This window comes from Anas platyrhynchos, chromosome 15 (genome assembly GCF_047663525.1).
Source record: "Anas platyrhynchos isolate ZD024472 breed Pekin duck chromosome 15, IASCAAS_PekinDuck_T2T, whole genome shotgun sequence".
NCBI classification, from domain to species: domain Eukaryota; kingdom Metazoa; phylum Chordata; class Aves; order Anseriformes; family Anatidae; genus Anas; species Anas platyrhynchos.
Genome location: NC_092601.1, coordinates 7,209,662 through 7,231,845, shown reverse-complemented (window position 1 = coordinate 7,231,845; position 22,184 = coordinate 7,209,662). Strand labels below are relative to the sequence as shown.

The 22,184-nt window shown below is 40.5% G+C and overlaps 2 protein-coding genes across 2 annotated transcripts; one reads left to right on the top strand and one right to left on the bottom strand.

Annotated features, from left to right (window-relative positions):
• Nucleotides 1-2,045: 2,045 nt before the first annotated feature.
• On the bottom strand, nt 2,046-11,225 carry ALG1 (ALG1 chitobiosyldiphosphodolichol beta-mannosyltransferase). Its single transcript, XM_027469057.3, has 13 exons — nt 10,994-11,225; nt 10,826-10,903; nt 10,430-10,533; nt 9,790-9,938; nt 8,625-8,714; nt 7,855-7,971; nt 6,790-6,911; nt 5,998-6,036; nt 5,379-5,438; nt 4,555-4,665; nt 3,402-3,516; nt 2,625-2,700; nt 2,046-2,276 (listed from the first exon to the last, which is right to left on the bottom strand). The coding sequence occupies exons 1-13, from the start codon at nt 11,208-11,210 to the stop codon at nt 2,142-2,144; spliced, it is 1,413 nt and encodes a 470-aa protein (XP_027324858.2). The 5' UTR covers nt 11,211-11,225; the 3' UTR covers nt 2,046-2,141.
• Nucleotides 11,226-12,666: 1,441 nt separating this feature from the next.
• On the top strand, nt 12,667-21,956 carry C15H16orf89 (chromosome 15 C16orf89 homolog). Its single transcript, XM_013105416.5, has 8 exons — nt 12,667-13,427; nt 15,116-15,265; nt 15,704-15,854; nt 16,031-16,148; nt 17,590-17,725; nt 18,153-18,257; nt 18,828-18,911; nt 20,993-21,956. The coding sequence occupies exons 1-8, from the start codon at nt 13,256-13,258 to the stop codon at nt 21,064-21,066; spliced, it is 990 nt and encodes a 329-aa protein (XP_012960870.3). The 5' UTR covers nt 12,667-13,255; the 3' UTR covers nt 21,067-21,956.
• Nucleotides 21,957-22,184: the final 228 nt, after the last annotated feature.

The following is a 22,184-nucleotide window of genomic DNA, read 5'->3' as shown; positions in this document are numbered from 1 at the left end:
TTCTACTGTAGGTCAGGTACATCTTTACTCTGCAGGGGTGACAAAAGTCAGTACTTGATTTATATTTCTCTCACACAGGGCCTATCACTTTTATAGTTAGTTATGAAGAAGACACAAAAAGAATCACTGTCTGTAGTGGTACTCTTCTAAGTACACTGCAAGGAAGAAGAATTTAGCTCACCTTCTTTGAAACTTCCTAAATCCATTAAGCATTTTGCCACTGGGCAGTATTAATCCTGAAGCAGAACCAAAGGTGTTGCTTTCTCTCGATTTCCATTTCTACATGTTGTTTTAAAGTCTACTTAGAGAAAATGAAGAAGTGCTTTCACCTCCTCCCTCTATAGTAACAAAGTAGAATAGATGACTGGAACTTAAAGAATCGTCTTATTGTTCAAGCTGAAAGAGACCGTGACTGTTAGTATTAAGTCGGACATACAGAAGTAACCCTGGACATACTTTTTTTGTTTTAGCTACCTCTCCCTGAGGAGGAGGAGGGTAGGAGGAAGGTGCTAGAGTAAATGCACACTAACAGCCTAACCAGGAGTTCCTTTTATCTTCCTTGTCACAAAAGTCTTCAAATTGTTCTGCAAGGCTAGACCGTTCATTTTGGGTCTAACCAGGAAGTCTAACCATTTATTACAGGAAAATCATAGAACGCTTCTTGAACTGTCAAGCTCGGTGCTGTGACCATGGCCCTGGGGAGCCTGTTCCAGTGCCCAACCACCCCCTCAGTGGAAAACCTTTTCCTAACATCCAACTTCTCTAAAGCTTTCAGCATCCCCATTTGCTTTAGAGAAATACTTGATTTACATCCATGCGTGCATCTGGCCTGGCCATACCCTTGTACAGGGATTTGCTGCAACACAGGGGAATCAGCAAGTATGTCTTTATAGATGGTTCTTCAGTCAATGAACTAATGAAATTGCCAAACTCCTACAGGAAGCAGCTTGGGTTCTTATCATCATCTTCCCACCAGTGGAACCAAATCACTGTCAGAGCTCTCTTTTCAAAACAGAGTATCTACTGTAACCACGGTGCAGGAGGAAGGTAAGATTAGCAAATGGCCGCCTAACTTGGCAGAAGCAAGTATTAAATGATTACTCTGTAAGCTGGTTTAAAAGCACTGGTGCAGAATCCAGCCCAGGAACTCTGAAGAAAGCTATGCAAGCAGCAACTGTATGATAAAACCATTTTATAAAGAATCGTGAAGACGAAAAAACATCTTGTAAGCATTAGGTCCATAGGAACACTAACAATAAAAAAACAAAGGCCAGACCTGAACGAGTGCTCAGAAAGTAAAGTGCCCTTTTACTAGATTATTGCATACTTTAAATATCTTTTCTATTCTATTCTAGGGATAAATTTTACATTCTTTCTCAAAGTAAATGGGCACATTTACTCCAATACATGAGGACAACATTCATTGAAAGGTGAATTTCCCTCTTAAGTGTTCAATAAAGCTGTCACATACCAGTGGCTATGTCTTTTTACTCTTGCACACACTGTAAAAAAGAACCATCTAATTTCAAAGTTGTTTTCCATCTCCATAAAAACATACAAGAGTATAGTCAGTACTTGTCTAGGGAAGACTATCCAAGAATGTTAACTATATGAAAAAGAAGACAAAAAGAAATGTATCCTCGATGCAAATAAAAATTCAAACTAAAAAAAAGTCTCTCCCTTGCAGAAAAATAATCACCTACTTAAGCGTTTATTGTACAGTAGGTATAACTGGTATAATTTGTGTATGTATTCAAGTACTTTCAGCTAAAAGTAACCAACACGCAGCCCAGTTAAGCATGTTTTATACAAGTTCCTGGAGTACCTAAACCTCCCACATTCATTCCAAATAGTACAAGAAAAAAAGGCAAATGGCAAGGATTAACCTCTTCAGCATTGGAACCACATTTTCCCCCAAGATTTACAGACAACAAATAACCTCAACTGCACCTGCAGCACTATTCTTACTCACACAAGAAGTTCCAATTGTAAAAGTAAAGGTTCATCAAAACAGGCCCCGAGATGAAGCAATTAAAAATTGTAACCACAGATAACACAGAGCGTTTATTCACTGATTGTCACATCTATGCAACTGCAGGAATGTGTTAGCTTTTTGGACACCCTTCTCTCCCCACAAAAAGTCATTCACTCTGCATAAACAAGGGAAGAACAGTCTGGTCCCAACTATCATCCCAACGCAGCTGCTTGGATGCACAAAGGTTTTTTCTGAAATTGTGGAGTTTGCCTTCCAGTGTGGGAAATTCCAGGAAAAGCATCTGTAAGTTTAAGAAAAACAAACAAACAAACAAAAAAACAGAAAAGTATCATGTTATATTTTGGATTAATTCTAGTTTCTCAGGGGTAACCCTCTGCTGTAACCCTCTGAACAGTTCAATATCACAATATTTAGTGCGTTCTTGCCAACTTCAGATTTGTATTCAAATAGAAATGTGGCCAGTACTATTTGTATTCAAATAGAACTAGGGCCAATAAGATCCACCAGGCAAAGAAGTATCCTCTGAGAATGCAAAATACACAGAGGATTATCACACAAGAAGGTAGCTTATATGGTAACACCTTTGTGGTTAAAGCTAGCGGAAAAGAAAAATCTGTCAAGACTTTACCTTCAGTTGTTCTGCAAGTTCACTGGAATCCCTGAATATCAGACCGTTTTCATCATGTTTCACAAGTTCATGTAAACTGTGTACAAAAGTAACAAAACAACAAAAAAAAAAACGAAGGGAAAAAGAACAGTGAGTGGGACATACACGTTTAAAAAGTTGCAGTGTATCTGAAGAGACATGGCTATGCTTTACACTTTAAAAACCTGATGTCTAGATATGAACGTTACATTCCTGACAAAATGGAACAAAAGGCAGTTATAAAAGTTAAATATAAGATTGTTCCCCTCTATGCCATACTATTTAGGTTTACCATTACAGTAGGTCCCTCACTTTGTCATTGTGCCACTCGTCTGCACATACAACGCAGATCAGGGCAACATCTACTTTAACCCAGAAGGAAAATCTGTACATGAGATCTCCACAGTGAATACATTTTTAATTGAAGGACTGGAAATTATAAAGCTGACTGCGTACATTCAGCCCTTCACAGAAGAGAGACATGTCTACGCAGAACATTTTTTTTTTAAATGAAGTATATGGAAACAAAGGATTACAGGGGAATTATTTTTTTTTTTTGAGGCAGCTGGTTGCAATAAATGCTCCAAAGATTGTAAAAACTGGTGTTAATTTTTAGCCAACCAATTGAATCAAAACTAAGTTGTTATGGCATAGTACTGGGATCTCATCCGATGCATGCAGAAGCTAGTAAACCATTGGCTTGTTAGAATGGCGTTTTATATGATCTATTAAATTGTATCAGAATAAGCAAGCTCTTACCATTCAAAATATATTGCACATACAGGTAAACAACAGCCAAACATATCTACCACCTTCATAGGTAAATCCAAACCACTGGATGATTTATGGAGACACACACCCAAATCTGCTGAGCCTGAAAAGCAAACAAAACACACAAGAGCCTAAATTCTCGGAAAGCATCTCTTCTAGTCTTATTGTGAACCCTTCTATGCATGTATTTCTTTGGGTGATACGAGCTAAACATAAGCTATTTTCAATACTATTCAGACTGAATCAATTTCAAGTTGTAGAAAACTTGTGTATACACATATATAATATATTCACACACACAATATACATCTATACATACACACACACAATAAGCTATATATTTACTAAAATTAGCCAGGTTTTAGAAACATACCAAGCAAGTACATATTAAATTAAGGGGAATTTTAAAACCTCACATATCTGAAAACAGCCTTGCTGTCTCTTAATCTGCTAAGAATGGTTAAGTGCAGAGGAAAACTGCCACAATTCAAACAGGACATGCTGCATTGCTCATGAGCGACTTCTTCCAATTTGAGTGATTTCAAGACAGAGAAGTTGCAACGCCATTTTATAGGCGTTATATTCATTACTTTAAAATTACCCTATAAACACCATGTTTTACAGCCACATAAATAGGCAGGTTCGAAAAACAAAGAAGAGCAGATATACTTGAAAGTGTAGTTGGCTACTGTATTACGCTTACTCACACTTCATGCTAATACAACGAACATGCTAAGGGAACACTATTCCAAGACACGTTCATTTAAAATTTCAGCTTTTTTGGGTGCTTAGCCAAAAGTTTACGATAATCAGGTACTGACCTGCCCTGTAAACTAGAACACAAACAGGCAAGCTGTATTTCAGCATAGAAGAAAAGTACAAATAATGGACTGAAATACCAATGCAGGTATTATGCTTATTTCTTGGGATAAGAGTGATAAATGCAGTTAAAGAAATAAGCAATTTTGCTTGCCTAGGTCAAAAACACAAGTGGTATACATGTACATATCATCATTTACCAGCAAGTTAATTTTCTTACTACATTCTGCTATCTCCTGCACATAACGTCTATCAGCTATTCACAACTGTGTTAAATTGTTTTTCACACATTATCAAATCTATTTCATAATTCTCTGATTACCAAGCAAAAGAGGGTAATCCTCAGCTTCAAGCCAGGGTGTACAGATCTGGATATGTCTGAAGTGCAGTTTCTTTATCAGTCCATTATAGTATTCTTTTAGTGGCCCTTTGCCTGTTTAAAACACACACAGAAAATATAATAATGATTGAAAATAAAGTGCTGTCTGCGTACCTTGCTGTACAGATGACAAAGTCCTGTTGCCTCAGAAATCTCAGAATATACCAACCATGATTGCCCCAAAGATTAAGTCCCATTGAAAACAAGGTGAACCTATATTTTCTCTCTTTATTTAGTATTTAAAGGAGCCTACTGTCAGTGCTGCCCAGTCTTGACCTGCATTTTCTTTACAGCCGTAAGACAACCCAAAAATACAAATTTGCTCTTTAAAAATCACACTAAGATTTAGTCTGCTATTAATGAGAAAGTTAACCAACCAGCATTCATTCTGCGCATGCTGTTTTACAAAAAGATGTTTGATGAGTAGGTTTCTTCCTGAATTAAGAGAACCTTTCTGCTTGAAACACTCCAAACATGCACCTTTATGTGTCTTTGGCTGCAGCATCTCAGCATTCAGAATGGTGAGATTAAATTATTTTGAACGTGGCATAACTCACAACTGTGTTAGATAGCCAGGCTGAGAGCTTCTCCTCTTTAAAGATGTGCCATGATTACAATGCTGCAAGAATCCAACTGCTCTGATTTATAAACAGACAAAAACAATTCTCCTCTCTCGTCATCATCATAGAAGAGTCAGCATAGTACAAAAGTGAAAATGAAGTCATCTCTATTAGCAGAAAATAAAAAGTTATAATGTGAACTATTACCTGTTATCACACATACTAAAGCTGGAAGCTTGATTCCCTCATTGATATACTGCTCATAATCTGGAAAAGATAAAAACTGTTCAGAATTGACAAATAAATGGATGATTGATTTAAGAACGGTCATGGTCTATGAATCATTTAGCTGCCTACTTCAAGTAATTTCTTTATAAACATATACCTAGTAAAATAGCAGTAAATTTACAAATACTAAAATTGACAAGTTTCTACAGAAATAAATTATGATATGTTTAAAATGTACTATTCATAGAAGGTTTCTTTGACTACACCATACCAGAAACTGCAGCTGTAGTTTTTAAATAGACAATGCATATTCCCATCTTTCCTATTATCAGATACCTATGGAAAGTACATGTACTCATAGCTTAGAAAATAGAACTGCAATTTACCAAGAGAAATATAATTCTCCCCCTACAACTACTCCAGTTGAATCCAGATGTTTCACTTCTGTTTTTCAACTCCTAAAGTACTGCATATTAATCAAATATGCCTGCATTTTCATTTGAATAGCTAGGCACTGTTCTTTAGAGAAACGCCTCATAACTGTCCAGCATACAACCATTCCCCTTGGAATAGGTAAGATGAATTCCTTAGTACCTACCTTCTAAAGCTTTTAAAAGGACTGAAAAGTCTTCATCCTCTGAAAGAAAAGGCTTTATTAGAGATATTCATGGTTCTAGCATTTGTAACAAATTATATGTAAATAACAACAAAGATTTTCTTCACCTTCACTTGAATGATTTCAGTATGGCACAAGCTCTTCCTACTAAAAATCTGCTGTAATTATTTTCACAAATAAGAGTCCACAATCATTTAAAAAATGTATTTATTCCCCTTATTGACAACATGGCCAACAAGCCACCAATGGACTCTCTATTGAGGATGTGCTATGTATCACATTCATTCTCTAGCTTTTGAAACCAGAAATTTTTAAGAGTGGAAATTGCTCTGTTAATTCAAAAGGTACAGACAATTCTGCCATGGTTACTAGCAATTGATTTGTTTCACCTTTCTTTTCCTTTTCTCATATAGAGAAAAAAAAACGGAAAGTGAGAAAGTCACATAATAGATGTTATCAGAAATAAAGAAGTAAAAATTTTAGTTTTTTAATCAAATTTACACCACCAAACAAGATACTATGTCTGGAATGAAAAAAAAAAAAAAAAAGATTTCCCGCTACTTTTTTAAATTCATTTTTAGTCACTGAGGTATATCATGTACAACTTGTCTTTAAATTGTTCCACACAAATGAAGAAAAATTTAACTTTGCTACTCACGATACAAACATGCCTGTGTAACAAATCAAGTTTCAAGTGTGGGGAAATATAAAGAGCCCTAGTTATATCTTTTGTTAAAAGGTAATGAAATATTAAAAAATAATCTGCTTACAAACCTGTCCAGCTTGTGCTGCTGATGAGAAGAGCTGGCCGTCCTCTGGTTTTTACCACACGTCCATTTCTTTTATCCATTTCTGTAAAGGCAGACCTCTCAGCATTCGAACTGACAGACTCTGTACTACGTAAACAGAATGTTCTGAATATGGACTACACAAACACAGTCTACAAACACAGAAGGAAATGTTATGCTTAACTGACATGAATTTCTAAGCACTGTTTGAGACTTGCTACTCAATTTCTCTGGAAATAACCATTACTGTACTGATTTGCAGAGACACACCCGATTGTAAGAAAGACAGTTTTTTTATCTTTCTTATTACTACCATGAGCCTAATGACACCACTATCATAAGCACATTTCTATCTTCTCACAGTGTTTTCCTTAAAATGTTGGGAAAACAGTCTCTCTTTCCAGCTCTATCCCAAATACATCCAAAGCTGGGGGCCAACAATGCTTTTATTCAATTAAAACTGGAACCTTTACATTCAATGGTGTGCAGCTCCAAAAAGAAAATGCCGTACAGTATGATTCTCCCCTCCATTTTCAGGCATTAGTTTGGTAAACTAACTGCCTGTTCGGCTATCTACTTAGCAGACATCCTGCACACAGCCAGAGAAGAACACTTAAGTTTATAGAGCAAGATTTTGAAAACCCTCCGGATAAAGGAATGGGGAGTTTACTATTAAAACAATTACTAAATTAATGGTATTAACGAAGCATCCAATCACTGTCATCCAGTTCAATGGGAACCAGACAACTGTTTTCACCCTTCATGTATTATATTACTTATTTCGTCAGAATTTACACCAACTTTTTCTTTAAACAAACAAAACCCACCAATTTTACACATCAAGCAACGTCATATCACCCCTCAACGATTTCACTTTGCCCTCTCCAGCAACAATTCAGCAAACTTGCACAGCATCTACTACTGGCTGAATGCATGCAAAGACCACTGTCTGCTGCTCTTCAGAAACTTGTGATCCCATCCAAAGTTATTTCTGGGCACTAAATGCCAATTTTTAACTGAATGACGCATAATATTTGCATGCTTTACTTACATATGCTGTGCTTTAAATGGTTCATAGTCTTTTGCAAGTTTCATGTACAACTGATGTTGAAGCTCTAGTGGTGTTTCCTTAAAATAAGAAGCTGGCCTGTCATACAGCGTTACTGCCCTGTAATGAAATAAATTCACAAGTTAAATAAAAAAACAGATTTAACAAAATGCACGTGGTAAAGAGTGACAGGCTACAATATAATGCAGAAAGCGAATTATTACAATAAAATGATGATTCAACTCAACTTTCTGTATTCCTGAAGTTTGCTGGTATAGATCAAGCTTGATATACTGTACGAAAAGGATCCCTATATGCATATTCAAGGGATGTAAAACAACCATCAAAATCTACAGACATCATTGTCCTGATTTTTAAACCTATAAATTAAGGTTTCCTTAAAAAACACCTTTTCCTTTTGATTTTAAAGCCCTGTGACTGCAAAAGAAAAATCCGCAGAGTTGACTAATTGTTAGCAAATACAGTGATGTTTGCCTTTTTTTATTTCATAGGCAGTGCAGCAGCAAGTCTTCCATAACATCTGGACTGCCACCTTCTAGAGAATGAAGTGTTAATTATGAAGGCTAATGAAGACTATTCAATACCCATACTCCATTAGCTCATAACAAAACTGACTAATTGGTTCCAGTAGTGCTGAACTGGCTTAGGAAAAAGTTGCTTTTGTTAAGATTACACTGAATTTAGATTCACAATTATGTGCTTTCATTTCACTTTGAGTATGCACGTAATAATGTTAGAGGTATTTCACTTACTTTATTTTGCAATTCACCCATAGATCTTCTTTCATTGCGTTAGTGACACACAAGTTATAGTCCGACAAACGTCCAAAAAGCTTCTCGTACCTGACAAAAATTAAATCTTAGTTAGAACCTAAGACAATCCCAACAGCCAAATACACTGGCAGTCTCCAGTGCCAATGCTCATTAAAAGCCAAACAAAACCAAAAGAAACTCAACCACCACCCAATAACTGAAGTTTAACTAAGAATCATATATTGACTCCTTGTGCTGTGTATTGACTCCTTGTACTTAAACAACAGTTATGAGCCTACAGTTTATGAGTTTATGAGGACACAGCATGACTTCCTTATCCTCTAAGACCTAAGAGCACAAAAATAGAAAGCTTTAAAGCTGTTACCTGTAGGTAACCAGTTAGATCGAGTAAGAAACAGAACAACCTTTGAAGATGGACTGGAGTGTAAGGAAGTGTTAGAGAATAAACAAAAAAAAACACAACACTAGACAAAGTCACTGCAGTAAGATCAAAAGTTTGCATATGCAACCTGACCACTTCAAACAAGAAGGAACAGGTTTAAACCATGTGCGAAAATCTTTTAGTTCCTTTAACATTCACAAACCTACTTTAAGACAGGTTTCTAATTACTTTATTCTCCTGTTTCTAAGTAGCTCACTTGTCAAAGGCACGAGAGTTTGCATTACATTGGGATACCATATTTCACCTAAAATGAACATAAATTTCCTTATTTTGTTACAGCCTAGGCTTCTTACAAAGCGTATTCTTTGCACTCTGCCCTGTGTATATACGTACATACAGTGGGCAGAATAATGTTCCTAACGTTAACACTGAAAGTACATAACAGAAAGTAAAAGGAAAGTATTTTTTTTATGAGTTACTCACAAATTACTTTAGAGAACAACCTAATCCTTTTAAATCACATACTTCATTTTTATAGAATAAATTTACCTAAACAGAATTTTTAGTGTATTTTACAGTATAGCACCTACCACCACCTTCCTATGTGTTTAACAAAGGCATTTTAAAGAATGTGCTTCCTGAAACGTAATACATTCTTGATGGAAACAGCCCTTTGCTAATTATATTCTTCTTTCTGCTTTCAATCCTTCTGAGCTCTGCAAAGGTGCATAACTTATAAAGAGGAGAAATTTCTGTACAAACCATTTTGCAATGCGTACTAGTGGGTGATTTCTTCCATGACTCAGACTCATTATGGTATATCCGTAGTTGTGCCAATCAATTATCAGTTTGCTTCTGCAGACAAGACACGCTACCCAGGCAACAGCTATACTAGGTAAACCTGGAGGATTCTGTTTAATAAATAAAAACAAGTAAGAACAGGGTAAGACTGTGGTGAAATGATAAACACTTAGCAATAAGGAGAAAAAGAAAATCGAATGACTGAAATAACATTGTTTAAAAGGATCTTAATGAATGGGGACAATTTTGTATTGACCAACTACAGAACCGCCAGTTTCTCCTTGGAATGGTGGCAGGCACTTCAAATTTGCCTGTCGGATCTGGGTCAAAATTCCCATCCAAAACACATACAAGTATTTCTGTTAGGATTTATTCTTTACTAGTACATATGCCAATGAAATTCAAAAGCTCAAAAATTAACACAAAGAACAAGCGTGAGTTCACAGAAAAAAAAGTCTAGAATGAAATAAGTAGTTTTTATATAGGTTTATACCATGGACTGGGCCAATTTCAGCTCTCAAATAGTTAGAGCAATGTCTGAGACTGCTAAAATATTCCATTATGCAAAACTATTAAGATTAATTACACACAGAATTCGTACCTGAAGAAGAATATAGGCCGGCTGCTCCATTTGCAGCATTGTGTACAGCAGCTGTATCGCCTGAGCAATGACTTTGACAACGTACTGGAGAATCTTTGGGCCAACTGCAAAGGGACAGACAGCCTGTGAGGACACTCCAGCGCTGCAAACAGATGTGTGTGCCGTGCAGAACGAGCTTTTGGGAAGCTTTAAAGCAATGGCACTTCGTAAAAACAGAAACCCGATGTCACAGAAACACCACCCCCAAGTCCCCATTCTGCTTTTTATCTAGAGAAAAAATCAAGTACCCGCAGATGAACACACACATAAAACCGTGACCAAAACATAAACCCGACGACCCCCGGGGCCGGTTTTTGCCCCCCCCTTTCTCCCTCCTCGCCCCCGGCCCGCACCCACCTCGCAGCCACCGCAGGTCGGAGAGCGGCACGACGCGGATGCGGTCGCTGCCCAGCACATCGCCGTGCGGCCGGGTCTCTGCAGCAAAGGACGGAGGGTGGGTGAGAGCCGCGACCCCGCCGGCAGCACCCCCCGAGCCCCCTGAGCCCCCCGCCCGCCCCGACTCACGGAGGTAGCCCAGCAGCGAGACGCCGCGGCCGTGCCGGGCCAGCGAGAGCGCGTGGTACTGCATCCGCGGGCTGCGGCCCAGGTCGCCCAGCACGGCCACGCACACCCGGCCCTCACCGCCGCCACCCGCCCGCCGCCACCGCCACCACAGCGCCGCGGCCACCGCCAGCACCAGCGCGGCCCCGATGGCAGCCACCGCCCCGCCGCCCGCCGCCATCTTGAGGCCCCGCGGAGCGGGCAGCGCCCCCGGGCGGTGCGGAGGGCGAGGGCTGAGGGGGGGCGCCCGGGTCCGCCTCACGGCACGAGGCGGAGGCCAACGGGGTGATTTCTAGGTTAACTTATTAATAATTTATCAATAAATTATTATTTATTTATAAATAAAATAATAATAAATTGTATTTATTTATTTATTTATTTATTTTAATGGATTAAAAATTCAGCACGGCTTAGTGCCAGGTCCTGCACTTTGGCCACAGCAACCCCATGCAGCGCTGCAGGCTGGGGGCAGAGTGTCTGGAAAGCTGTGTCAGAGGAAAAAGATCCGGGGGTGTTGGTTGATGCTTACCTGAACATGAGCCGGCAGTGTGCCCAGGTGGCCAAGAAAGCCAACGTTACCCTGGCTGTGTCAGGAGTAGTGCAGCCAGCAGGGCCAGGGAGGTGATTGTCCCCTTGGGCTCTGCTCCTCTGAGGCCACACCCTGAGTGCGCTGTTCAGTTCTGGGCCCTTCACTACAAGGAGGCATTGAGGCCCCAGAGCGTGTCCAGAGAAGGACTACGAAGCTGGGGAAGGGCCTGGGACACAAGTCCTGCAAGGAGCGGCTGAGGGAACTGGGGGTGTTTGGTCTGGGGATGGGGAGGCTCAGGGGAGACCTCATTGCTCTCTGCAACTGCCTGAAAGGGAGGTGTGGGGAGCTGGGGGTCGGCCTCTGCTCACAGATAACCAGTGACAGGACCAGAGGGAATGGGCTCAAGTTGCACCAGGGGAGGTTCGGGTTGGAAATGAGGAGACATTTCTGCTCAGAAAGAGCAGTCAGGCATTGGGATGGGTTGCCCAGGGAGGTGGGGGAGTCACCGTCCCTGGGGGTGTTCAGGGAAAGGTTGGACATGGTGCTTGGAGACATGGTTCAGTGGGTGATGGTGGTAGGGGACGGTTGGACCAGATCATCTTGGAGGGGTTTTCCAACCTTTACAATTCTGTGATTCATCCAAGCGTGCCCACTTGGTGTCCGCAGGTGTCCTCATTTAATGAGAACAGGAGCAGCTCCTTGGTTTTCTGTCCCAGCGCTGTGTGTGTTCTGTCACACTTCTCCTCCATCCGGAGCAGTGTCGTCAGGTGTGGGGAACCAGCAGCACTGCAGCTCTCCTGAGGGCAGCCTGGGTCCCAGCTACCTGCAGGCCACACCACCCACAGCCTTCTGATGGCCACTTTACACCATCCCTCTGAAATAAATTATTTTCCAAAACATAATTAAAAAACAAATTTTGCTTAGAAACCTGGTGAACTTGGATAATTTGCTTCATTTGACATATGTAATATCTTGTGAAACACCACAGAGTTAGCACAGCGTTTCCTTCATCTCTATCAAAAGACTAACCCTAGGTATGTGATAAACGCATTTAATGTATTTACTGCTTAGGGCTCATAGCAGGCGGTAACATACAGTGAAGCCCTTCATTTCCAGACATGCAGACTCCTCTTTCCACCCTTATCCCAGGTGTAGTGGCAAATAAAGGCCTTGGTGGGCTGCTCACTGCCTCGCACGGAGCAGAGGTGACGGCAGGCAGCCCGTATCTCACCGTGCCCTTCAGCAGTCTGACCACCGCAGTGGACGCAGCGCACATGCACACAGCCTTGCTGTGAAAGTGCTCTAAATAAATGATTTCTCAGCACTTTCTTCAAGAACGCTGTGCACACTTCAAAAGTTGTATTTTTTAATTGCAGATGGACAGTCTTTTACCTCCCCTTACCTCTACGCATGACCAAGAGCTCCCTCTTCTGATGGCAGCTACACCAATTTTACCGAAGCCAAGGAGGAAACACTGGATTTGATCTGCTGAGTTGTACTGCCAAGTGTGGTGGCTGACGTTTAAAGGCACAAGACATTTGCTAGCATTGAAGATGACAGTCAAGCTTTCTGTGAGAACACAGCGGCGTACCTGTGGTTAAACCGTTAAGGGAAAGTTTCCATTACACACAGCAGGACCTGCTGTGAGCAAGGGGTATTGATTTAGAAGTTACACAACCTCTTTGAGCAGAGTAGATATGCTGCATACTTTCTTCTTGCTGATTTTTCTCTCCAAGGCCAGCTTCTTGAAAACTGAGCCTAATGTGAGGAGCTCTGTCATTTCTGCCCTCGAGAAAGTGACTGTCTTCATGGAGAGTCGGTATCAGGACATCAATTTAGATGCAGTGCTGGGATTTCATGTTTTGCAAGGTATTGTGACACAGTCTGGCTTTTTTTTTTTTTTAGGAACTAAGCTGATACCAGCTTTCTTGACTTTAGTCTTTACATTACGCAGATTTGACTGCTAGTAGCATGATATATCTATATCACTTTCTAAATTCTTTTTTTTAACCCTGTTTTAAAGGTTCAGCTCCTTAAATGCACTAACAGTAGTAGTGATCCAGCTGTTATTTTCACCAAAAGTACGCCTTAGAAGGAAACCTTGATTCTTCTTGTTTTTAAGAAGACTCACCTGGGTTACCTCTGGCTTGGGAGGAATGCAATAAGCTGTAAGAAGAATATTTAAAACTATTTGTTAATACTTGACATTATATTCCCCTGTGGGATACAAACCAATTTGGATAAGAGTTGCCTCTACACACAAATTTTAGGGCCATTCCCTAGTTTGGGATCAGAAGTTGGTGTTCTCAGCATCCACCTGCTTTGACACCTGCCTTACCCAAAGTGTGGGTGCAGCAGAGAAGGCAAAAGCAGTCCCTAAGCCACATCCACATTTTCCGATGCACTGGAGGAATTTGGAGGTAGGTGATAACCTGGCTACGTGGCTACTTTATCTCTGCGTGAATTCCAGTCACCTCCAGAAGGGGTCAAGATCTGATCTTTGGATTAGATATTCTTCTTCATAAAGCAGACAGGAAAGGTAGTTACATGCTATCACAAACGTAAATTTGGAGTGCAAACAGACCCACAGCCAGACAGCCATAGAAGTTAAAGGGCTAACAGAATGTACCACCGACTCGCTGTAAACAGTCTGCCAAACTCACAGAAGCACAAAGGGCAGGAAGCACATGTAACAAGAACAATAATTATCTGCCACCTTGTATCTCATTAAACAGTCTTTGCCTGTAGAAGTGTGAGCAATCCCTTGGGCAATACAGAGGGCTTTTTTGACATTTGAGAAGTCTGTCTCTTTTTTTTTTTTTTTTTTCTCATTTTCTCCATATGGATGCTATCCATTTCACAGAACAGTTGAGATTGGAAGAGACCTCTGGAGGTCACCTTCCCAAATCCCTGCTAAAGCAGGGCCACCTACAGCAGGTTGCCCAGGACCATGTCCAGGGCTTTTTAAGTACATCTCTGGGAACCTGGTTTTGTCCTCTGTGCACCCTCCCTTCAGATAACTGTACACGTGGAAGAGCCACCCCCTCCCCAGCCTTCTTTTCTCTGGGCTCTACTGTTCCTTCTGTGTCAGAACAGTTTGAACATTGCTGGAACATCTCTGGGGTAGCAGCCATTCTTCAAAGGAAGAAAAAAAAAAAAAGAGGAGGGCTATAGGAGAGCCTGACTATCTCTGCAACATCTTAATATACTCTCTTATAGAGAACACATTGAACATATTTCATAGCTTTCTTTTCTTCCTTGTTTCTTCATATATCAAATAATAGTCTGGCTTCTAATTGCAGTAGCATAATGCTCTGCAGTAAGATACCTACTAACCACACCAGAAGAGACACTACTTAGGTAAAATAAAATCTAGTACATTGGATTACTTAATAGGTTCCAGGGTAAATCTTGTTTTAAAAAATGTTGGCTGTGAGGAGAATGGCTGTCACCAGGGGAAGCTGCAAAACTATTTAAAAAGGAAGGGGAAAAAAAAAAAAAAAAAGAGTGGACAGAGAATTTATGGTAGTATACAAAATAAATTTTTGTTTCTGCAGGCTATTTGAAAGGAGCCCTAGAAAAGTGGCCTTCAGAACATGAATTACTTGCCCAGCGTGCCCAAGTTGAAAGTGTGGTGAAGAAGTTGTCTCCTCTGATTGAAAAAGCAATGTATTCTCTAGAGCAGAATGATCCCAAATATTTCAAAGGTAAAAATAACAAGTATGGATGGCACTGAATAAAAATAGTTCTCATTCAAGCTCAAGGTATTCATATTGCAGTGTTTTGCCTTTATGCAGTGACCTATGAAACAACAAAGATGCCAGAGTTAATGAAAAGAAAGAGTTTACTTAGAGTTTGGTATCCATCCTGAGAGTACTTAGAAAGAAATGGCTAGTGAGCCCAAATGGAAACACAAATACTAATTCTTGGAAGTCTGCTGCTGATTTTTTGGGTGGCCTGGAGAAAAGCACTAAAGGCAGGTCTGCACAGTAGGGATATTCAGCTCTGAAAGCTATAGAAAGGCAATGTGCAGATGCATGCAAAGGTACCTTTGGGTGTAGACAGACTGAAGAAATCAGGCAGGGCCCGAGATCTCCTTTGACTATACCACTAATTACAGGCTCTCTTCTTTGATTTGCTTTCAGAATTTGCACCAATTTTAGGACCACATTTCTGGGTCTTTCCCCATTCATGGAACCAAACGGATACCTTGCTGGCCTATACTTCATTTGGTAGTTCCAAGTGTTTTACAGAGAAAACAAGTGACACGTGCTATACGTATTTGCTAGGAACGTGGTATGTTTCTGTGGTATTGCTGGATCCTTTCTTACAGCCACTGTTTTATAAGACTTCTCTGTTGTCTGCTGGCAAGCAGGACATGAGAGTTACTGTGCCCTGCAATTGTACAGATCAGGAATAGGCCTTCCTTTAGCAGACTCTCCAACTCCATCTGTGTTGCTATTCTTAAACAGGAAAGAGAATGGCAAGTCCTGCGTTGTCACAAGCACCTGTAGGAACATAATGACAAAACTCGGTTGCTCAGGTTACTCCTTGTCCCATCAGCTTTTCTACTTCATGTTTGCTGATATGGTAAGTGAAAAGCTTTATCATACAAGATTTATTAACCATGACAGTCAATATTATACATGGAAAAGAAAGCAATACGACAGAGTAGATTGTGTGATGTGATGTTAGAGATAACAAGGAGGAACAGTAAAGTTTTGCTAAAGGCGCTTTCTCAATACCTGTATTAGGTAAGTATCTGAGTACAAATCTTGTGGTTTGGTTTTCAAAGGTAAGCAAAGTTCAAAGACTATTTACTTGCCCTCATCTAGAAGTAAAGAGGAAAGACAGAAGTGGCAGTACTTCAAAGAAGGCCAATATTTTCTCTATGGCACTATAATCAAATTCTCCTGAAGGGTACAGGAGCTTGTGAGAGGTAAAGAAATTCTTGGTGGAGGTAAACCTGTAATCTTGTGAGAACTGGGTGAGTGAAGGCAGTGTAGGGAAATTTGGGCAGTGGTGTGCCTGGGAACAAATATGGAGGAAGGTGGAAGGCTCCGCAAGAACTAGCTTGTTGCCCTTTGTCTTGGAGGCAACTGATCATTCCAATGGATTTGAACATACTGGGAAAGCACTTCAGTTGTGACAGAGAAAGTTATGATTCTGCCAAGTGTCCATCAAGGGAGACAAACCAGGAACTTAGAAATTACCTTTTCTGACTGAAAACAGGTTGGAGTAAAAGAGAAAGAAGCAGCAGAAGGGGCTGCATTGAAAGAAAGATGAAGAAAGATAGAATTGAGGGATGAGAGGTTTCTCCGAACACAATTTCTAAACCTAATTTAGACAGAGCAAAGGCTCTGTGTTTTTTTGATTCCACTCACAAATACCCTGAACCTTAGCAATATACCTAAAACACCTAGGAACATATTTATGATTTCATTGGTCACGTTTTCCCCAACTTCTCAACTTGTTTGTAAGGCCACTCCTTTCCCTCCTGATTAACACCAGTATTTCATGTATGTGCCTCATCACAAATCTGCAGAACAGACATTCCAGCTGCAAAGGAAAACACGTACCTTATTCATGCAACATGTTACAAGTACCATGCTACTGGTGACTGGTACCTAACTTGTGCTTAGCCACCAGGCACTATGTCTATTGGGACAACTCTACTGAGAGATAACCAAACAAGCTGTTTGAAAATACTATTTCACAACTTATTAGCCTTGATACAGATTGGCGATGAGGGTCCCTACCTGCTGTGTAGGTACCATATAATGATATTCTTTTCCATTCACTCAAGGTTGGACATTCACTCAAAGCGGGACACATTATGCTGTAAGGATCCTATAGTCCATGAGATGCATCCTGCTAAAAAAAATAACATTTGAGTTGTCACAAAATATTTGAATCCAGTATAAGATTTCCAATTGCAGTTCACAACTCTTAGAGCCTCTCTTCCCGAATCCAATTTAGAGGGGGAAAAAAAAAAAATGTAGCACAATAGTCAATTTTTTTCTGTATCTAGAAAGGATGCTCTGATCATCTGTTCCTGACGAGCCAGTATTACAAGAATATTTTCTGTGCTAGCATGATGAAAATAAACTTGCAGATCGAAAGCAATGGATTTGAGTCTTCTTCTCGAGACCTCTTCATGGAAAACAGTACGTAATCTCTTCTCAGTTAACCAACAATGCTGTAAATGTTATTGTGAAATAAAGAAAGCTAAGCTTTTTCTTCAGTAGCAATGAATCATCTAAGAAAACTGAAGAAAGATTTGGGACATTAATCAGTTATACAACATTTAAAACTTCAGCCTCAAATGTTTATCTTTAATTTTACAAGCTAAATTTTTATCCAAAATTAAGATGTATAAAGTTTATAGTTTAGTTACCTTAACTATACTTTAATGGACACTATTTCCAAACTTGGAGTTTATTTGCCTAACTCTGTTGTTAACGATGATTTTTAGCATTAAGGTGGCATGATTTTAATTAAGCTTTATGGGCATGTTTCTTGCTGGAGATCAAGCATGTGAAACCATAATGACAAAAACAGCTGTGGTTTTCTGTGCCATTTAATTTCCCCTAGTTATGCTCTGTGGCATGTCTGGCTTCTCTGACTTCTACAAACTCAGATGGCTGGAGAAGATTCTCGCTTGGCAGAAGCCTAAGGAGGGATGCTTTGGGGAACCCAGTGAGTAAGCCTGACCCTACAGGAGGGAGGTGTTGTGGTGCCATGCCTCAGTGTGTAAGATGTGCATGGCCAATTGAAGAGCTCTGTTATAGTAGTTCTCTAAGGTCTTAATAACAGCTCCAAGGGTGCCCCTTCCCCCCCCCCCCCCCCCCCGCCTCCACTGGAAGAAGAACAATTATTAGTGTTTTTCCCATGTACAAAATCTTTCACAAATGCTACATGGGCTTCAGCACAAAGAATGTGCCTGGACATGTAGTTTGCCAGAACAGTCGATCTGTAATATGTTTCCTCAATGGAAGACTGTTTGGTGAGCTGTAAGGTAAAGCCAGTGCCTCTGCTTCACGAAAACAGAAACCTCAGAAACAGAAGTGTTAAGAAGTCTTCTTCACTGCGAATGACAGTGTTCTCAGCATTGAAGGGCAATCCATTTCCCTGTATTTCTTTTTAAAAAATAAACAAAAAAAAACAACCAACCAACCAACCAACAACAACAACAACAACAAAAAAAAAAAAAAAAAAAAAAAAAAAACAAGGAAAAAAACCTTACACACCACACTCTTCTCTCTTCAGGTGAAGATTTTGAATACTCTGCTGGAACAGAAGACCAAAAGAAGCTGCTAAGGAGAGTTAAGAGACGGGAAAAGATGTTTACAGGTATTTAAAGGAAGGTGTATTTTTAAAAAAAGCTTTGTTCCAGTTGCTGCTGAATAACTGTGCACGAGCTATTCAATAGCACACAGTTGTTCCCAAGGTAACTCTAACTTCATTTTTTAAAACGTACAAGTGTCTTTCTTTTTTCCCTAAGAATGTGCAGAAAGAAGGTGTTACAGATGTTTCCACTAACAAGAAAAATTATCCTGCAGTAGTCCAAGATTTTTGTCAGGGAAGAATCCTACTCTTAAATGACAGCTTGTAGACAGGTATCACAGCATGAACACAGAACGAAAACTGCAATTTGTGCCTGTACTGAATAAGCCACCATAATCAGAGCCTATAACAGGCCTGGAAAAAATACTCTGAATTACAGAGACAGGGAATAAGAGTCAGCCATTTCCTAAGGTATGGCAGGCAGCAATAGGCCGGGCAATGATCTTACCTACAGCACACAGTCCCACAGCAACCCTAGCTGGGTGAGAGGAGTAGCGTGGTGGCAGCAGGTCTTATTGACAGCCCAGTAATCATCAGCCACAAGCAAGGTAACAAAGCACAGCTCAATCCAAGAAATCTAATAAATAAATAATAGTAATAATAGGACCACAACTGGAAACACGTACATCTGCAACTTAGTTCAGGAAATAATTGAAGGCCAGGCCTGTGATGCAGTGAAAACTCAATAACCAAAGTTATTAAGTTATTAATACTCTTTATTATGGCACTGCGTGTGCGAGGGATTGCTTGCCTAACACACACCAAGGGTTACTTCCAGTGTGCTTATATTAATGGAATATATACATATTCGTCTCACTTCCCCATAAGTCTCTTGCATATTCATTAGGTTTCAGAAGAATCATTAACATTGGTTCCTGCCCCTATTCAGATGTGTACTGGAGTCCTCAGGTGGTCATCCAGTGTGCTCTGGTAGTCTTTTGATGAAGGCCAGAAGTCTTCCTCACTGCTAAACTTCTGACCCTTCCTTTCTTTTGCAGACTTCAGCATTCCAGGCCAATTCTTGCTGGTTCTATTATTGTGCATGAAGTCTTCCCTTATCTTTAGAGCTGTCCTGTCCTAGTACTCCCTGCCTCAGCCCTGCCCCTGTGGGTGATATAAAGCACACAGCTGTGTTAGCGAAAACCTGCAAAATCAACATCCTTTACCTTGTTCCCTGTCTCACCTGAGTGTAAATGAGGCTTCTAGGTCCATGGGTGAAGGCCCCCGGCAAGGCTGGTCAGGACAGCTAGGACCTATTGCTGCACTCAGGGTCCTACAAACCTGTGCTTCAAAACACCAAGTCCATTTTGTAATTTGTGAGCAAAGTTGGTTAAATTTCTCAGTCACTGGTTCACCAATGTTATCATTTTACCATGAATCCGTCTAGTCTTACACACACAGATACACAAAAAAAAGGCTCCTGAAAGGCACAATTAATAAGGCATTTGTAAAATAAAACACTTGAAGTAGGCAGAGAGCTAAGAGAGCTAGTGTTCATTATCATACACAAAACGAGTCAAATGTCTCCCTGATTTCTATGGTAGTAAGCCCAATGAATGGGAAAATCAGAAATCTTAAAATCCTCATATTTTAATTTAGTGTGGCAACACCAGTATTAATCTACCTGGCTGCCCACATTTCTGATCCTAGGAAAGGATCCAGAAGTCTTGCACACAGGGATATCAACTACTGTGCTACAGATTCATAACATGAAATAAAATGTTTTCTTTTATATATAGTTTTTTTTTTCTCTCTCTTTTTTTTTTTTTTTTCTTCCTTCAGTGTCTATCACAGTGAAGGCTCGCAATATTCCTGCTAAGTAGAAAAATAGGATTACTCTTATCTCAGCAGCTGGGTACAGTATAACACAGAGTATTTTATTTGAGGTCAAATGCTGAGCACAGGGTCACACACAAATCATGGGGCAAAGCAGCTACAAAATCCAACTGAAGTTCTGCCTCGCAGTTTGACATTTGATCTCCCTGACTAAACTTTACTGTAGCCTTCCACATGTACAGGGCTTTAAAATCAGTGCAGATCATCACCTATGCAAGCCATGTAGCCTTGTTCAATGACTTTCTCCACAGATGGATGTTCCTCCCATTCCACAGCTGTTGCAGTAGGATCGCTCGGAGGGTTCCTGTACTACTACTGCTGCTGACACCAACAGCGCACTGCAGACTGTCAGCAGGAAGGCCGCGTGCACAGCGAGGTGATCGGTCCTTGAGCCGGACTGGTGCTCAGTTTGTAGTGAAATAGGATTAACCTTCAAATCACAGTCTTGTCTTGCAGTACTAAACCTTGGGAGCTGGTTTTTAGTTTATGGTAACACTGGATAGTTGTCCACTGTGTGTGTTTTCTTGTTAAGTTTTCAAGTATCCCAGAGAGGGATGCATTACCGTTAAATACACACATTTTTCTGTAGATCAAATTCTACTGGAAGATCTTCACCTTCTAAGGAGATCTTTACCTTCACCGAATCTGAATTAATATCCTGGATATTTCTGGGACGTCTCTAACTTTGCTGTCTCAAGTCCCAATCCTGCCAGGTATCTGCCCTGGTTTTAGCTGAGATAATTTTCTTCATAGCAGCTGGTATGGTGCTACATTTTGGATTTATGATTAAAATAGTGGTGATGACATAGCCACGCTCTAGCTGCTGCTGAGCAGTGCTTACACCAAGACTTTTGTGCTTCCCACAGTGCCCTGCCAGCGACGAGGCTGCGGGTGCACAAGCAGCTGGGAGGGGACACAGCCAAGGAAAGAGAGCTGATCCAGGCTGACCAAGGGATGTTCCCTGCCATATGGCATCGTGCTCAGCAATGAAAGCTGGAGGGAAAGAAAGAGGAAGGGGGGGGGGGGGGGGGACATTCGTGGTTATGGGATTTGTCTTCCCAAGTAATGTTACGCATGATGAGCCCTGCTTTCCTGGAAATGGCTAAACATCTGCCTGCCGATGGGGAGCAGTGAATGATTTCCTTAATTTGCTTTGCTTGCGTGCACAGCTTTCCCTTTACCAATTAAACTGTCTTAAACTATCTTAAACTATGAGTTCTCTCACTTTTACCCTTCTGATTCTCTCTGCAATCCCACTGGGGAAGAGCAAGTAAGTGGATGTGTGGGGTTCAGCTGCCTACCAGGGTTAAGCCACAACAGCACCAAATGCCTTCAACATCTGCATCCCACTGGTTCTAACACATGTGTGTAATGAACAATTTTCTGCGACTTTCAGTTTGCTGATCCCTCTTTGCTGATGGAAACACAGATGCCAAGAGCGGA

Coding starts and splice junctions, on each gene's coding strand:
- C15H16orf89 (XM_013105416.5), top strand. CDS start 13,256: ATGCTGCATACTTTCTTCTTGCTGATTTTTCTCTCCAAGGCCAGCTTC. Junction 15,855..16,030: donor ACGTATTTGCTAGGAACGTG/GTATGTTTCTGT, acceptor ATTCTTAAACAG/GAAAGAGAATGGCAAGTCCT. Junction 17,726..18,152: donor AGACCTCTTCATGGAAAACA/GTACGTAATCTC, acceptor AATTTCCCCTAG/TTATGCTCTGTGGCATGTCT.
- ALG1 (XM_027469057.3), bottom strand. CDS start 11,210: ATGGCGGCGGGCGGCGGGGCGGTGGCTGCCATCGGGGCCGCGCTGGTG. Junction 7,972..8,624: donor TGGGTGAATTGCAAAATAAA/GTAAGTGAAATA, acceptor ATTTCATTACAG/GGCAGTAACGCTGTATGACA. Junction 2,277..2,624: donor AACTTGCAGAACAACTGAAG/GTAAAGTCTTGA, acceptor TTAAACTTACAG/ATGCTTTTCCTGGAATTTCC.